General features: G+C 53.8%; 1 protein-coding gene across 3 annotated transcripts in view; it reads left to right on the plus strand.

The window, feature by feature from the left end:
- Gdpd5 (glycerophosphodiester phosphodiesterase domain containing 5) overlaps positions 1-18,252 on the plus strand; it is a 76,100-nt gene that overhangs the window by 33,440 nt on the left and 24,408 nt on the right. For all 3 annotated transcript variants that reach the window (XM_055623627.1, XM_055623629.1, XM_055623628.1), the window contains one exon: positions 7,418-7,594. In XM_055623627.1, the coding sequence (XP_055479602.1) occupies positions 7,478-7,594 (117 nt within the window). In that variant the 5' untranslated portion in view covers positions 7,418-7,477. The remainder of the gene's footprint in view (positions 1-7,417; positions 7,595-18,252) is intronic.

An 18,252-nucleotide genomic window follows, 5' to 3' on the forward strand; every position in this document is an offset into this window, starting at 1 on the left:
TTAGCACACCTCCTCCAAGATTATCTGTGTGAGCTTCATCGAATCACTGGTGTGTGTGTGTGTGTGTGTGTGTGTGTGTGTGTGTGTGTGTGTGTGTTTAATAGACTTTAAATATCCATTCTAGCCCTTAGAGAAGTTGTAAGGCTTAGTTCCCAGCACACCCTTCCTCTGCCCCCTCTCCTCACATTTTCCCTATTTTTCACATCCCCGTTACTGTGTACATTTGGGACAGTTGATGAATGGGTGTTGCTGAGTGAGGGTTTGCATGGCCAGGCCTCTGGGGTTTGACAAGTGGGAAGTTACTGGGGCATACAGAATAAGGTGGCTGCTCCAACATCCCTGCCTTCCACCTGGCTCACCCTCCCCCTTAGCCCTGGGCAAGCACTGATCTTTTTGTTGTCTCTATTTTTTGCCTGTTCTAGAATGTCTCAAAGAGAAGCCTTCTGTCATCCACGACTATGCTTCCAAGTTTCCTCTTGTCTTTCTGTGGCTGGCTAGTCCTCTCTTGGAGACAAAGTCTCACTGTGTGGCTCTCCAGTGCTGGGATTACAGGCCTCTGCCATCATGCCCAGGTGGCTCCTTTCTCCTTAACGTTAAATAATATTCCATCGTGTGATGCGCCAGTTTGCCCACTTCTCTCAGGCTCAGTTTGAAGACGTGGTCTCCAGTTGGTAGCCTTGTCATCTGGAGGTTCTATAGGCAGCACTAAGCATGGCGCCAGCAAGCTGACACCCTGTAGTATCCATCATACCATAACAGGGACCATCTTTGTGGTGCTCACCATAAGACCCATCAGGTCCCTCGTGCCCATGTCGCCCAGAACACAACCACTAATCCTTATCCATATGGAGCCTGCCATACCATACACCAGGCATGTGACAGCATGATAGGCAGTGGTTGTTGAGACTAGCAGCAGTTAAATTGTACCCGTGTTGTCCTGCCATTCCTGCAGCACGTTAGTTCAGTGAACAAGTGAACAAGGGTGCCCTAGTGAAGGGTTTGGGTTGCAAGCCATAGAAACGATTCAGTCAGTTTATCTGTTTCGTTGTCGTTATTGGGTTGTTTGCTTTATTGTTGGAGAGAGAATCTCACCACGACTCTCTAGCTGGCCTAGAATTTGCTATGTAGACTAGGGTAGGCAGGAACTCACAGAGATCTACCTGCCTTGGGCTCCCAAATGCTGGGGTTAAAAAATATTCTCTAAGAATGGCCTTGCTTTAATCTTTTGCCTGGAAATTTGTAGCTCAGGATGGCCTTGAACTCACTCGATCCTCCTGCCTCAGTCTCCTAAATGATGTAATTACAGGCATGTGCTGCTCCGCCTGGCACACTCGTCTTTTGTTTGTTTGCTTGCTTGTTTTTTTGAGACAAGGTCCCACTATGTAGCTCTGGCTATTCTGGAACTTACTATGTAGACCAGGCTGGCCTCAAGCTCATAGAAATCCTCCTGTGACTGCCTCTGCCTTTGCAATTAAAGGAATGCACCACTATACCTGGCTACAACTTGCCTGTTTAAAGAGAGTGATTCAGTGATTTTGTATATTCATAGTCACACAAACATTATCACTAATTCTAGGACATTTCCACTATTTACATAAGCAGCCTGAGACCCATGGTCAGATGCTCCGTCCCTCTCTAACCCTCCTATCCCTGGTGTTCATTAATCTACTATGTGTTTGCCTCAGTGGACCTTATAAATGGAGTCACATGATAAGTAGTCTCGTTTCACTGGCTTCCTGTATTTAGGATAGTATTTTCATGATTCATTTGTGTATCCAGCACCCATGTTTTACTCCCTTGTAGGTGTGTGGGTGTGTCCTTTGTAGGTACCGACCCCCTAATTTTGAGACAAGGTCTCTCACTTGTCCAGCAACTTACCAATTAGGCTACACCGACTGGCCATTGAGCCACAGCATTCTACATGTCTCCACCTCCCAAGAGCTGCGTGTGTGTGTGTGTGTGTGTGTGTGTGTGTGTGTGTGTGTGTGTATGATGCCCATGTATCTCGGTGCATCTGTGGAGGTCAGAGGAAAACTGGTGGGGTCAGTTGTCTTCTCTGACATGGGTTCAGACTATTGGGCTCAGTGGCAAACACTTTTACCCACTGAGCCAACTCAGTGGCTCATACGGCTCATATACCCAGCTTTTTAATGTGGGTTCTGAGGCTCAAACTCAGCTCCTCATACTTACAGGGCAAACACTTTACAATGTATTGTGATGAGCTGTCAACCCCTTGCCTTCTACTGTAGACAAGAGCACTTTCCTGTGTCATTTTAGCTAGCCCCAGTTCTATGACATGTAAAGTCAGAGACAGGATGAGTCTGGGCAAAGTCACACAGCAAGTCTACTGCCGGAGACATGCTAAGACCCAGGCCCTCATATGTTGGAAAAGAGATTGGGCATCACAGTCTGAGATCTGGCTGGCTTGGCAGCTGGCAATCCTAGACGAGAGGAGGAATGGGGGCGTATGTCAAGCACATTCCAGGAGGTCTGGGTGGCAGAGGACTTTGGAGGTGGGCATGCATCCCCAATCATCCTGCCAGGACCCCATTGCAAGTGCTTTCTCCACGGTGGCATGGACATTCCCTGTGAGACCAGGAGGCTATAGAAGTTGAGCCCACATGTTTAGACAGAAGACCTGACTTAGGACAGGGGAGAGGCCGCTCTCGTTCCAGAACTGGCAGAGGCTCCTGGCAGGGCATTTCTCAGGCACTTGGCTGGTATAAACAGTGGTGGCTTGAAGAAATCATCACTGCTGAGTGGTGCCGTTAGCTGTGCTGGGAGGGGAGGATGATAACCGGCTGAGGGATGGGTGGAAAGAGCCTTATCTGTGAGAGTTGACCCAAGTGTCAGCTGCCCAGTTTCTGAGCCACAACTCTGAGCAGAACTGCATTCTCCTCTGTCCAGCAAGCTTCTGGAACGTTCTCATCTCACTTCTCTGTGCTGGTCCCTAGGGATATGGGGATAGTCAGTTGTCACACGTGTCAGCAGGACACACATAACGGAATGATCCAGGAGAGTGTGGCAGGACCTATAGGCTATATCAGGCCCAAGAGACCACTAACCGAGCCAGGGTCCAGAGCAGGCTCTCTGGAGACTACCAGGGTTAGGAGGAGTAAACCAGATGGGACACAGGGCAGGCGGATTGGCAGGGCAGGTCCGGGTCAGGGGCTGGTAAAAGTGCACCCTGGCTTTCATGGGGTTTTGAGTAGAGGCCAGCTGACAGCACGGAGGGTAGGGAGATGAGATCTGTCAAAGGAGTGAGAGGCGTGGCTAAGAGGGTCTTAGAAGCAGACAGTGTGATAGATAGGCAGTGTGGGTTTGCAGGGCCTGGGAAATGCCCCACTGAAGAAAGGCAGGAACCACTGGCTGTCATCATCAGAGGCAGACATTGAGGTATCCACACTGGCTTAGGTCAACTGGTTACTGAAACTGGGAGGGGATGAGATGTTCTCTGTTGGGGACACACAGAGAAAATAGAAGGAATCTTCCAGCTATGGACAGGATAAACCATATCCTGTCCCTGGAAGCCAGGGAGAACTCAGACGTAGCATCACTGAGTCCCGGGTCCAGGTGGTACCACCTTCACTTCTCTGCTTTCAGAAGGAGCTCTCTTTTCCATTCCTGTGTGGATTGCAGTGAGGTCATTGGGAGGCCAGAAGCCAAGGGTCAGGGAGACCTGGTCATGCTCCTGGCTCCACATACTAAGCCTTGGTCTTTGCAGGGACGTGCCCCTCTTCCACCCCAGCCTAGCAGTACATGGAGCCTGTCCCACAGTCTCCAAAGCAAAGCCTGTCACCCCCTTTTTACACATCCAGAGACTGAGGCTCAGGGAAGAGCCTGGAGTGGCCCTTCCACAGAGCAAGTCAATAGCCAGGGCAGGATGAATCTGGGCTTCTTTCTACACTGTAATTGCCTCCTCCCTGCTGGGAGACAGGGCCAAATGTAGTAGCCGACATCACAGTGGAAACCTTAATGTTGGGGGTTGTGTGGATGAGCTCTGGCTTCCTGGCTGGGGCTTCTGTTTCCACCTTCTCTGGAAGCCCAAGAATGTGGGAGCCAAGACTGCACCTTGTAGCAGTAGGTGAACTTGGATAAGAGTCTCCCAGGTTTTGAAGGTGTGAGGGAGTCACAGAGCATCTGACGCTTGGCACTGAGCTCCTGGAGAAAGGCCATTAGTGAAGGTACAGCCTCAGCTGCAGTCAAAGCCCCAGGACTGAAAGGGCCATGGAGAAAAGTCGAGGCTTGGCACCGTTCGGCGGGGTTAGAGTCCATGAAAAGAGGCCAGGAGAGGCCACTGGTGAAGATGCATCCCAGTTACACTGGCGTTCCCCAGGATTCTGGGGAAGCCAGGGTCATGGCTTACCACCAAGCCCAACAGCAGCTGTGGAGAGGAGCTCCACTGAGCCAGGGAGACAAGCTGTGTGTCCCGTGGATGGCAGACCTCTAGAAGTGCCACTGCCAAGGCACTTTGGCGTCCAGAGGAGAGGGGGTGATGCCCAGAGACTGAGCACTGAATCATTTACACTGTTAAGTTTGGTGTTGCTTTTATTTGATTGTGACTGTGGCCTGATGATTCCCTCTTGCAGTAATTATTCCTGCCCCGACCCAAGAGCCGTAAGCTGGAATCAACCTTTTCCTCTCCAAGCTGCTTTTGGCCATGGCATCTTACCAGAGCGGCAGAGATCCTAACTTAGACACCTGCACTTAGAAGCTGGCCTCTGAGGGTGGGACTGGGAGGCGGCGAGGGGGGAAGCTACAGCTGGGATACAAAGTGAACAAATTATAATAAATTTAGAAATAAAATATGAAAAAAAAAGAAGCTGGCATCTGAGGAATCAGTTTCACACTGTCTCCAGGAAGCAGTCCCGAGTCCTCCTGTCCCTAGTTGGACACACTGCCAACCCCTTCTCCCTCCATCGTGGCCTCTCTTACACCCCGCAGCTTACGGGCAGTAGAGGCAGCCAGGTGGCAGAGTCTGGACACGTCCCCTCCCTCTGAAGAGCTAGAGAGAAGTGTTTTGGGCTCTGCAGCACATATGGCCCCTGTAGCTGCCCACCTGCCCCCAGTTCTAGTTTAAGTAGACACAGACTATTTATGCGGCGGGGCCAAGTGTGGCTGTGTCCAAAATAGCTTTATTTATGGGTGCTAGGCGCTTGACTTTCATAGTTTTTATGTGTCACAAGATATTCTTGTTTTAAGTTCATTCCCGAATATATATATATATATATATATATATATATATATATATATATATTTTTAGATTTCAAGTTGTAAAAAAAAAAAAAAAGTAGGGAACAGGTCTGATTTGGCAAGGCAGTGGCTATGGTTTGCCATGTTGTGGGTTACAATAACGTCCTCTGGAGCCAGGCTGCCTGGGTATGAATTTTAGCTTTGCTGTGTGACCTTTGTGAGGGGCTGAGTCTTTCCAAGCTTCAGATTTCTATTCTATAAAATGAGGATGACTAAGACAACATTTTGGGAATGTGAAGGGGTATGTCATTTTGGAAAATAAGTTCGGTGCTTATTTCAAATAAGTTGCAAGTGCCAAATACAAGAGTTATCAAATGACCCAGCAAATCTGTCCCCAAAGCTTCTATCCAAGAGAAATGAAAACCCATGTCCACACAAAACCAAGCAAAAACTGGTAGCAACCCAGAGCAGCCCTCAACTGATGAGCAGCGGAAAGGATGGAAAAGAGCCGTGAGAACTGTTCACCTAGGTTTAAAACATGGAAGCTAGGAGTGGCACTGCACGCCTGTGACTCCAGCACTTGAGGGGTGCTCAGGAGTACGAGGCTAGCCCAAGATACTTATTAAGTTCAAGGGCAACCTGGGCTGCATGAGGCTGTGTCTTAGAAAAGGAGATGACGTATGATTCATGCGATGACATGGATTCCAAGATAGGTAGTCTCTAGAATTAGTAAATCTGTAGCCACACAAAGTGGCATGGTAGCGGCCACGCCTGAGGGGTGGGTGAGGGTGAGTGAGGGTGCCAGTGATGGTGGGCGTTGGGGTGGTTGCTGGCATAGCAGAAATGCTCCCGTATTAGGCGGAGGTGGTTAGGGACCAGGTTCAACTTCTTGAACACACTAAAAATAGGGCACTGAGCACCATATCGCATGCTGTGCCAGGGTGACTTTTACACATGCCAAATGTGTTTCAATTAAAAAAAATAAAAATAAAAAAGGACACCACCTCTTTCCCACAGACGCTATAGCAGTAGTGCAAGGCAGGCATGGGGTCGGGTGGGGGAAGTGATGAGACATTGTCTCAGGATGTGGTGGGGGCTTAGCTTTGAGTATTAGAGGCAACAGTGGAGCAGGCTCCTCATCCAAACACACACGCACACGCACCCGCACGCACACGGAATCACTGTACTGGTGACATCCGAAAAGCGGGGCTGAAGATAGAATGATCCTATTCCCCTGGTCACACCAGCCCCAGCCAATCCTTTGGGAGTGGAGCAGGGTCCAGACTGACAAGCAGCTCAGCCCTCGGGGCGCCGCCCATTGTCCTAGGGCTCTCAACAGGTGCCACCATGCTGACTGTCTCCTGGGCCTGGGTTGCTTGATGGTCCGGAGTGGGCCCTCCTCTGTGGTCTTCATGTAGTATGGCTACAGGCCAGGCACCGGCCATTCTCTCAGAGCCTGGGTTTGCTCAGCTGTCAGGTGGCTTTGGGGTGGGAGGCCCACCTTAGGTGGCTGCCATGATGGAAGGGGCGCATGAATGTGTGGCACTTCCCAGCGCCTGCCGTATTTCGAGCTCTCCGTGCCTGTCAGTGGTTATGATAACATATTTTGCAGAATGTTTATTTTGAAAGTCTGCGATTGCCAGGCTCGGTTCCAGGGACGGGGGAGGCAGCAGAGAATTAAAAAGACAAAACTCCTCGCCTTCGTAGAACTTACGGTGGGGTGGGCAGACAAACAAAAACAAGCAGGTAGATTATACTTAAGAACACGGCTGAGAAAATAAATCTGGGGATATGGGAGGGAGCTTAGGGGTGGCGGTGGGAGACCCAGGTCTGCAGAAGGCCATCTGGAAGAGTCTTACTAACTGGGCAAGATGGCGCATGCCTGCAACCCCAGCCCTCAGGAGGCTGGGGCAGGAGGATCAAAAGTTCAGGGCTAGCCTAGGTTATATGATGAGCTGAGAGAGAGAAGGGGAGAGCGAGGCATGCAGGTTTCCAAGGGAAGTGAAAACAGCACCCTTCGAGGTAAGTGTAACAAACACTGAGGAGAGCAGTTGACCGGAGGGGAAGAAGTTGGGAGGATGAAGAGGCAGGGACAGGTCCCGGAGACCCAGGACCCAGGAGGGCTTCCAGGACAGGATAAACTCCCTGACCTGGGCTATGGTGACTTCTGCAGTACTCACTGCTCACCCTTCCCCTGACTCACAGCCTGTGTTCTCTCCTGCAGCACCAGCCAGGGGCCTCCATGGGCGCTTGAGGGCCGGGCACCAGGGCCTCGGGCACGAGCATGGTGAGACACCAGCCCCTGCAGTACTACGAGCCCCAACTGTGCCTCTCATGCCTCACGGGCATCTATGGCTGCCGCTGGAAGCGCTACCAACGCTCTCACGATGACACAACACCGGTGAGCTTCCCCGGGTGGAGTCCAAGGCCTCTGAAAGCCTAGGAATGGGCCCTGGAGCTGAGGGAACTCAGGGCTCAGTTGTCTGTGGGTGGTTCTGGACAGGCCCAAAGCCCATCCAGTGGGCGTGTGACCTAAGAGGGGTCACCCCAAGAGGAATAGAAGTTCTTAGTTCCCACAGGTCTGAAAGGCCAGATAGGGCTGTCAGGAGGATGAGGAGGTGGGTCTGGCCATCCTGGAGCCTGGGAGCCGATGGGGCTGCAGCCTGGCCCCAGGACCCAGTCACCTGAGCTGCCGGCTTGCCAGTGCTGGCAGCAGGTGCTAAGCTGGATAAAGAGGCCTCAGTGCTGCTTCCCTGGCCAGACCAAGCGCACTCCTGTCCCCGGGGCACTATCAGATGGGGGATCTGGTTTCTTCTCTGAAGGAACCCAATTCCTGTGTGATGTTTACCTAAAGGCTTTGCTGCCTGGAGAACAGCCTTTCTCCTCCTTCTGCTTGTCGGAACAAAGAAACTAGGCTCTGAATTCACCAGCCCCAAGCCGGCTAGCAGGTCAAGGGTGCAGCAGCTGAGGTCTGAGGCTCAGCCAGCCTGTTGGGATGGGGAGGGCAGGGTGCTTGCCTGCCTTCCTGCCCTCCTGTTTGTGATGGAGAGGGACAGAGTGTAAGACTGGGCCAGGAGCCTAGGCTATGACCCCCGTGAGAAGCATGAACTACCAGAGCAGACCCAGACCCGGTTACTTCCGGCATGGAGGAGGAAACATGACAAGAGCATGGAAACAGAGCAAGGGCCAGGAAAAGGAAGGGACATGGCCAAGGCCACAGAGTAGCCCTGGAAGGGCCGGGGTGGAACCCGCCTCCCACTGTGGCCTTCAAGTGGGCTGGCGTTCTGGGCACTAGGTGGTGTGGCTATTCTCTCTCAGATAGACAGGATCTGTCTGCCAGGGAGAGACACAGACCAGAGGTGACAGATTAAGGGTCAGGGCTGCCTCTTCTTCCAGTGGCCGTGAACTGCGCACCTGGGAGGGAGAGGCGGCAATGTGCCCTATCATAGGCCAACATGTGAGCCTGGGATGCTTAGTGATCAGCATGGTGCCACCTGAGAGAAGACATTAGGACAAGTCATTCCAGACACCAAGCCTTGGCTGCTATGTCTCGGAGGTGGGAAGGGGCCAGATCAGCGACTTCAGCATTATGGGCCATCCACTTTGTTCCATAGCAGTGCTCCCATGCAGGCCTGGGAGAGGCGGCAAGACTCTTTGACCTGGCCTCCCTCTTGGCTGGTACCCTATATGCTCTGTGAGTCAGTGCTCAGGCTCCATTTCTGTTGCTCCTAGTGACCCATGGGTCATGGAGAAGAAGCAGCAAAGGGTTAGACCAAGCTCATCCAGTGGTGAGGAGCAGAGCTGGGGGTGGAAGGCAAGCTGAGGCAAGGGAGGGCGACCAAGCTCCTAATAAAAAGGCCGCTGGTCAGGCAGCCTTCCGAGGCCATGAGTCAGGAAGTGAAGGGGCATGACTGGGACCATCAGAGGGGTGGAGAAAGTCGCTGAAGCAGTGACTAGGAGTCTGGGTGGTCTGGGCTGTGAGGACACCACGTTCTGCGGTGTTGGGTATGGAACCGAGGCTGAAGGAGTGACAGACACCTCAGTCCATTCTATCTCTGCAGATGGCTGGGCTCACCTCAGGGGACCCCAAAGTCAGCTGATATCGTGCCTCTGAAGCTCATAGCCTGCATGAACATTCTTTCTCGCCTTGCTCTTCTCCCCTCCTGCCACAGAGGGGGATTACAGAGCTAGGCTGGGTGTTCTTGCCGGCATAGTAAAGGGAACAGAGATGTGTGGTCTCAGATAGCTGGTGCTGGCTAGGCATGGAGTTCAGTAAGTAGGGTGCTTGTCCTGGGTTTACTTCCCAGCAACAGATAAACTAGGCACAGGGTTAAATGGCTCGTGTTTGGCATCCCAGCACTCAGGAGGATCAAAAGGTCAAGGTCATTCTCTGCTACTTAGAGAGTTCCAAACCAGCCTGAGTTACTTGAGGCCCCACCTCAAAACAAAACAAAAGCAACTGGGGTAGAACAGGGGCTACCTCCAGTCTGCTGGACAAGTAGAGGCCACTGTTAGCTCGGGAGCAGGGAAGAGAGGCCTCTGCAAGGGTTCCGCCACCCCAGGATGTCACCTGTGCGATGGGAGGCAGTGAGTCATGCTCCTCTTTTTCTGGGGCTAGGAAAGAAGGCAAATAGTCATGGTGAGAGCTAACACCACATGCAAGGAGTGAACGATTTATCGATAGTGCCTGGCTAATTGTTCCAATGCCCCTACTGGCCACATTTAATTGTGCACCCATTTCACAGATGGGGAAGTTCAGACACAGAGCTGCTGTGTAGGAGGCCATGTCAGGTCTGCAGCCGCAGTTGCTGGAGGCTTCGGGAAGACAGCTTGCTTGATGCATGGATTATGAGAGCTCAAGGCGGATGGGGTTTGGAGCAGACTCAGGAAGCGGCTTGCCTGAGGAACAGGGTCTGAGGCAAGGCAGGGTTTTTCTCCGATGCCAGGCTGGGGTCCCCAGTGGCAGCCTGGTCAAGCCACACTGGCTTTCAAGCAGACCCTGGGGATGAGCAAGATCACAGAGCTTGACAAAGAACCCCTGCATGAAGGCCACTCTCCTGCCCACTCACATCTGCCGCAGCCCGCTCCCAAGGCCTCTGTTCACAGGACAGACCATATGGAGCCTGGGAGTGGAAAGCATGGAGATGGAATGGCCTCTCCTGCCCCTGTCTGAGGGTGTGGAGGAGCTTGGTGGAGGGTGCTTCAGCGACAGCAAGGAAGAGAAGTAGAGCTTTTTATAACCGGGGATAATTAATTGGCTGTTGTTTGTGACTCATTACTTTAATACTGCCAATTAAGGACTCAGTGAGACAGTTCTGTTCCCAGGCTGGCCCTGGCCCTCCACCCTCTGGCAACCTTCCCCACCCCCCAAGTCCCTGGGTCCTCTGAAGGCATTGGTATCAAAACCAGCTTCCATCCTGAGAGGGATTTAGGTCAGAGGCCTGGAGGTACTTCCCAGCTAGACACCAACAAGCAGAGTATGGTAATGTCGTCTGTGCTACACTTACCTTTTAAAAGCTTAATTGATCTCTCTGAGCTTGTAGACAGGGCTCCAAGAAAAGTGATTTATTCACACTGAGGAGTCATGGCACTGTGCGTACCCCTGCCCACACCCCTGGCTAGTATCTTCTCCCCTCTTCCACCTCCAGTGTGCTAGGCTGGACTGTTCTTATGTATTCAATCAACAACCCTATTCTGGCACATGTTCACAAATCACAGTTATATCTGACCTGGTTCTCTCCTCTCTTGAAAGGGAGCCGAGGCTAGTGAGGGTCAAGAGGTGGATAGGAATAGATACCCAGGAAAATCAAAGCCGCGTCTAGGGACTGCTGGGACTGGGTGTTAAGTGTATGGGGCAGGGTGTCTGTTGCCACTGACTTGTGTTTGGGGGCTGAAAATCACTGAGCCCCATCTGGGGAAGAGGAACGGGCTACTTGGGAGGCCTGAGCCTGCAGCAGTATTGAGCAACCCAGGCTTCAGCCTTGGGCCCAGCTTTGCCAAGGCCCCAGGGGTACAGAATACTCGGAGAGCCCTTGAGAGGAGAACGAGGGAGCCAGTAGAGCTTGGGAAGGTGATGTGCCTACATCTGTGGACAAACTCATGCATGTGTGCATTCGATTGTGTGTGTGTGTGTGTGTGTGTGTGTGTGTGTGTGCGCGCGCACGCGCGCTCCCTTGCTTGTGCACAAATTTGCATGTGCAAGGATGTGGGCAAGGGGAGGGATGCCACAGACACCTAAAAGGTCCAGCCACAGGCTGACCTGGGCAGAGCGTTAGGAAGAGTCCCTCTCATCCCATGATTCTTAGTCTGGGAGGCTGGAGGCAGAGTGTGCTGTGAGGCACATGAGTCTTTGGGAATAGACCGCAGGGGTAAGCAGACAAGTCAGTGTCGCCAGCCCCAGTGGCCTCCCTCCTGCGGTGCATGACTGCTTCTCTTGCCATGAATGCCTGCCATTTTAGTCCCTCCCTTGCCCTTCCTCACCAGCTATACTGGCCATGCCAGCCAGGCTTCTTGGTATTCCTGGGCACCTTGTCCTTTCACCACAGAGGCATTGCTCCCGCTGTCCCAACACCTCTTCTCCCCTTCTCTTCACTCAGATCTTTCCACCACACCAAGCCATCGCCTTCCTTCCTCTTCATTGGGCTTTCACAGGACACAAGGACTAGGATTTTCTAGACCCCCCAATAGACTCAAGGCCTGGCTCAGGCTTGGCGAGGTGTGCTAAGAGGGATGCAGGAAGGACAGTAGCTTAGATAGTGAACAGTGACTGAGGAAGCTGCCTAGGGGATGTGCCTGTCATTTGACACCTGGGTATGAGTGCAGGCATGGAACCCCCGAGTTCTTGAGTGTTGGGGGTCCAGAGCAGGAAGACACACATTTGTGATAAGGGGCCTGTATTCCAGTCGCGCCTCTCGGGGTTCTGGCTGTGGTTGGCAGGGGAGGGTGCTGACTTCAGCCCTTGAGTCCTCCAGGCCACCCTTGAAACTGATATTGGCTTCTTCTACAGGTGGACAGGAGGAAGGGGAACTTCCCAGCTTCCTGTCTTGGCAGCCTTGTGGTTTGAGTTGCAGGAGAAGAGAGACTGCAAGGTTGGCTTAGTGATGAAGCCCCTTAAAGCAGATTCCAGACTATGGGTGGATTCGGCCAGACACAAATGGACACCACTGGCCAGTCAGCTGCGTCTCTAACTCTGCTCTTCCTTCTGATGCTGTCTGGGCCCTCAAGCACGCCCTAGGCCTCTCAACCTCAGCCTGCTTGCCAGTTAAATGGGGTATTAGGTGGGCGCGCAGGCATCTCCTGTCCCATGTCTCTGTTCTAACCCTGAGAAAAGTGTGCCCTTCCTACAGACACCTCCTGACAGCGTTCTCCTGCCAGTGGCTACCCGGAAAGACCCTGAGGGATTAGCGGTGATTCTCTGGGCCTCACCCTCTACTTCTACAGTGGGGCAATGTAAGGAAGAGGCTCTCCTGGCCTCTTTCATGTCCTCTGGGAAGGGCACAGTCAGCCCCTAGGTTTGAGCAGATGGAAGCCCGGACCATGCCTTAGGGAGGGTGTGTGAACTATCCCAGCCTGGACCTGTAAACTGGGTGGGCCTGAGGGGTGCTTAGTGGGCCATCCTTGGCGGCGTCCTCCAGCTCTCCCGTGACTGAGGGGTGGGCAGGAGAAAAGAGGAGCTGCCAGCTGGGCCTGATCCCATCCTGAGCTGCTCTGAGGGCATCCTGGCAGAAGAGAGGGCAGATAGAGGCCTAATTGCCGAGCCTTCTGTAGCCTGGAGAAATAAATCTAGCTGCTTCGGCTGCCAGGGACTGGCTGGTGGTGGGATTCTAATAATCTCCTCCCAACTTGGCCCTAATGCTGCCATCCATCTCAGCACTGCCTGCTGTCCTCCCCCAAATCCTCTGGGCCAGAGGCAGCTTAATCCTGCCAGGGCACGCCCCTCTCCACCTCCCAGGAACTCCTGACCCCTTCCTAGCCCCGCACTTCTCCTTTGGAACTTGGTGAGCTGAGCAGGGGATAGGAGTGTCGCTGAGTGCTGAGATTTGCATGGCTCCAGGACTCCCAGTCAGAACTGGACCCCAGGCAGCTAGGCTGAATGAAGGTCTGCTCGAGGTGGGGCCACACTCGCGTCTGCCCAGACAGGCTGCAAATCTAGAAACAAATGCGCAGACACCAGAGAACTTGCCCCGTGTCAGACCGAGGTGGACGTTGTTGCAAGTGTCCTGGAGCGTGGGGACTTCTGTGCAGCAGCAGCAGTGGGAGACTCACTCGTTACCCCATCACCAGAATAAATTCCAGAGGGACTGAAATGCAGTTTTCCCGATTTTTAAATTTCCCTTCTATTTAGGAAGCATGGGGGGAATTGTCGAGACAGTCAGAGAGTCTGGGAAGATGTCAGAAGGAGAGATGCTTGAGGCTTTGTGCTCCTGAGAGCCTCTTGGGGTACCGCCATCCAAAAGTGTGGGTGGAGCTCAGGGCTGAGGGTATGGCGGAGCAATCGGTGCTGTAACTATAGCTTAAGTGTAGGGTCTGCACCCAGCCGCTTCCCTCACGCACGGAGGCGGAACTGAGGAAAGTGGAAGGGGCTAGACCTGACTACATGAAAACTTAAATTGGGGGTCTGGAGCGTAGCTTAGCTCGGTTGGCAGACTGCTTGCCCAGCATGTGCTAGCTTTGATGTTCACGCTTGCTAACTAGCACTATGGAATCCCAGCACTTGGGAGGTAGAGTCAGGAGCATCAGGAGTCCAGAGTCATCCTTAGCTTAAAAAGAAATAAGAGGGGGTGGGCAAGATGACCCAGCAGGCACAGGCACTTGTCATCCAAGCCTGGTGACCTTAAGTGCAAGCTTGCAACAAGTGGAAGGAGAGATTGGACTTGGCAAAATTGTCCTCTGACTTCCACATATGCACCATGGCGTCCACACACTCATATGGGCAAGCACACATGTGTTTTTGGTTTTGTTTTGTTTCAAGAGTTTCTCTGTGTAGCCTTGGCTGTCTTGGAACTCAGAAATCCACCTGCCTCTGCCTCCCAAGCACTGGGATTAAAGGTGTGTGCCACCGCCACTCAGCAATAATTTTTTTTAATTAAAAAAAAAAAAAAATGGCCGTAAGAAGAGAAGCCATGTCCCTGAACAAGACCTGACTGCTTCGGGTCTGCATCCTCTGCTCCTTCCTTCCCAGAGGGCTGCTCCCAGCCCTGTCCGTCTCCTCCAGGAAGTCCTCTGTGCACCACTCCTCCCGTAGCAGATGATAAAACCCACTGTCCTCTGCAATCTTAGGCAATCCTTGCTCTCATCCGTGACCAGGACCATCGTGGCCTGTCTGCGCCTGGTCGCTGCTGCAGACTGTTGGGTCTCCACGGGGAAGGACTCAGCAGGCCTGAGGAGTGGCTGTAAGGGAGCCGTGGTGAGGATGTGGCTTGGTGTGGGGTGTGGGGTGTGAGGTAGCTTTTCAGAGTGGATGCCTGTGTGTCCCAATCCCACGTGCTGCCTTGCCCATCACTCTGCGCTCCTTTACTGGTTTCCTAGCCCCGTGGCCCTGCTCCTAGGCCATTCTTCTACCTGATTCTTTGTTTCTCCCCTTCTTTAGTGAATGGGGTAAGATGATGAAACCTGGAGTTCTTTCCACCTGGGGCTCGCACTGGTTCCTCGGGCAAAGCTTTGACCCTCTGACCCTGCTTCCTCTGTGGCTAGACTAGGCTAATTACATGCCCTGGCCCTTGTTTCTTTGAGATGGTTAGAGGACCACAGAGGTACCCAGGCCTGGTTGCGAGTGCTTGCTGACCAGTGGTGTTTGTTTGTTCTTTGTGACCTTAGGCCACTTGCTCTCCCTGTCTGGGCCTCAGTTTCCTGAGACCATCCCACATGATTTGTAGAACTGTGGGAGGAAGAGATAGAAAACCCTGTCCTTAATGTCATTTAGAGTTCCTCCAGGCCTCTGTCTCCCAAAGGTAGGGCTGCAAGCCTGTGTTTGAGGCAGGAGTTGAGCAGAGGCATGCCAGGGTCAGCCTCCAGGCCTAGTGCCTGCTCCTGGGGCCCATAGCCCAAAGCCTGCAGAGCCAGGCCTCACCTCTTTGTCTGGGTGCCTCCGGGTGCCCACCCTGGGCCGGGTGCAGGTGATGGGCTTGCTGTCCTCAGCAGCCAGAGGACGGCTCAGTGTAGAGCAGGGGGAGGGTAAAGACTTCACCACTGTCTTCACATAATTAAAGGGCTGTCAGACGCCAATGGTAATTATAGGAACCATGGTGGATCTGGCTACTTACAGCTTACATGTGTAATCGCAGGGGCCTGGCCCTTTCCTGTGAGCTGGTGGTGATGTCATCTCTATGAACAGGGGAGGAAGCTGAGGGTTGAGGTGCTGAGTGCCTAACCTACAGCCACACAGCCAGTGGTAAAAGGGCTAGAATTAGAGCTCAGCCCTCTCTGTGTGTCAGGAGCTGAAGTGCTGGTGCAGGGCTCTCTCTCTCTCTCTCTCTCTCTCTCTCATTGGCCACTTGACCCCAGTACTGTTTGACCCCTTTGGCTGGATTGGTCTCTGTGGTTTCCATCTCAGGGGAGGTTTTAGCTCCACTGCAGGGAGCTAGGAAGGTAACGAGGAAAGGGACCAAGCAAACAGCTTCCCTGCCTAGCCAGTGCCATGCTGCAGGAGAGCTCTCAGTGCCCTGTATGGCACACTATTCCTGTCCTCGTTCTAAGAGCAGGAAGCTGGGGCTCAAAGATGCTGACATCTCCAAGGCTACCAGCTATGGAGTCAAACAGGACTCAGCATGGCCGAGGGTATGAGTGTCGGAGCCCAGCTTCTGGTCAGGCTGAGGGTCTAAGACAAAAGTGCTTTAGGGGCTCCCCCTGAGGCTGTCTGAGCTGCAGTAGGCTCAACTCCCACTCTGTCCTGGTCTGGGGGTAGTAAACAGCAGGCAGGAGCTGAATGGGACATCTCAGGCTCTAGCGTCTCTGAGTCTGAGTCTCAGTCTGGATGTTGCCAGGGTGGGGCCAGCGGCAGAAGCCGGTCTCTGCTCAGCAATGATGGGCAGCTGTATGCATCCTGGTGGCAGTCAGAGGCTACCCAGGAGCTGGCAACGAGAGGAAACCAGCAGTGGCAGAGTCAACCCACCCTGTGGTGCCCATGCTTCCTGTGTCCACTTGGGCTTGGGGACTGTCAGAGCTTGGCTGCTAATGTGTTCTTTCTGTGAGCGTGGGCTTGGAGTGCAGAGGGCTCTGGGGAGGAGTGGAGGGTGGGAGTTAAAGGACACAGTCAAGGAGGGTACCAGTGCTCATCAACAGAAGGTAGGGACCGTGACCTTCAGTGGCCCTGCCTGTCACAAGGGTTCTCAGCTCTGGAGGGCCAGGGCAGGGTTGTGAGGAGATGAGACAGGGCTGTGGGGGCTGGGGGCGGGGGCTTGGGGATTCACCTGGCAGTTATCAGCCTACAGCCTCCATCCCCTGGAGCAGGGATACAGGTCGCTGCCTGGCCAGGCCGGGCCTCTCTCCCCACCCAGATGCCTTCTCTCCCCATGTGGCAGGCCCCAGCACAGGCCTCCTGCTACCTGCAGTTGGAGGGCAGGTTGCTGGGTGCTAGGGTCATCACAGGATGCTCGGAGGTGGGGGCCTGTGGTGTGCTACAGGGACACAAAGGCATCCAGGAGGAGCCACGGGTTAAGATTGGGGGAAGGGCTGCAGAAAGAGAAGGGTGAACATACACTCGGCCTGGGGTAAGGAGAATCCTTGACTTCCATCTCCCAGATGACTGTCACAACAAGGCCGTCCATGTGTGACCACTGCCTCAGTTGCTCACCCGTAGGTGATGGGATGGTCCTTCCCTTTCGGGGCCATCACCCACTACGACAACACATTCCTATCAATACAGAGAGACAGAGGGCCAGGACTTTCGTCCACTGGTGTGGCCCAGAGGCTGGTGAGGCAGCAAGCCCTCTGCACATCCCAGGGCCCCGCCAGCCTCATTCGCTAATGGGCAGGGCATGCCCCAGCCTTTCTCTTTGGTAATTCTCCCTGACAAGGCCCATCAGTGCCGCTGGGAACCTCTTTATCAGCGGAGCAGCTAGGAGGCCACTTCCTTTCCCTCTCCTCGCCTTCCTTCCCCATCCTCTCTCTTCCTGCCCCTGCCATTCAGTTTTTTTCCTCTGATTGTTCTCGGTACAACCACACGCCTCTCTGCCTCTTGTGCTGGGGCCTCTTCATCCCCATCTGTCAGCTGCCTGGGGCCTAATGTCTTCCAGCTTCTAAGGGGCTTTAATCACTAGGTTCCCCAGCCCTGGCTTCTGAAAATGAGGTTCCTAGTTCCTGGTTTCCGAGGTCCTACACCCTCCTGCCGTGCCTGGGTGCCCTTGCCTGTTGTCTCTAACCTTGTTAGTTCCCAGCTGCTGAGAGCCTGTGGCCCCTCACATGTGCCCTGCCTCACCACACTGTAAGAATGTGTCCAAGCGAGCCCAGGGCCCTTCCTGCCTTTCCCCCTTCCCCAGCCTGTCCCCCGCAGCCTTGGCCTCCTGACTGCTTATCAGTGCTGTCCTGGTGCTTGTGTCACACCTGCAGGGCCCCTGCCCTCTCCACACCCAGGCTATTTGCCTAGGACAGGCCCCAGTAGGCTCAGGCTCCCCCTCCCCTGAGCCCCCCACCCCATGGGCCAGCTGTGGGTGTGCCCTGGAGGCTGCGGAGCTGAGACCAGTGGGAGCCTGATGTGAAGGCTGACCTGGGAGCTGCCAGCTAGAGTCCAGGAAACAAGTCTTCCATGAACCAGCAGGAGCTTGAGGCAGCAGGGGGAGACTGTCAGGACTGGACCCGAGCCTGGGGGGGTGGCCAGGGTGTGGGGAGAAGGACTGAGCACCGCTCACTCTGTTCCTCCACTATCCCAGCCACCTGGACAGTGGTTTCCCTCCCCCCGGGGGGTCCAGTCCCCGTAGGAAGAGAAACGTCCTGCCTTGTTCCTAGTCTTCTAGTCTGGAGCTGTGTTGGCCCACGGGGCAGACAGGGGCAGACTTTCCTCTGAACCTACAGCAGACCAGGCTTGTGAGAACTGTCACCCTCACATCCTTGTTTAAAGGCAGA

The sequence above is a fragment of the Psammomys obesus genome, unplaced genomic scaffold (genome assembly GCF_907164565.1).
Source record: "Psammomys obesus unplaced genomic scaffold, mPsaObe1.curated_primary_1811, whole genome shotgun sequence".
NCBI lineage: Eukaryota > Metazoa > Chordata > Mammalia > Rodentia > Muridae > Psammomys > Psammomys obesus.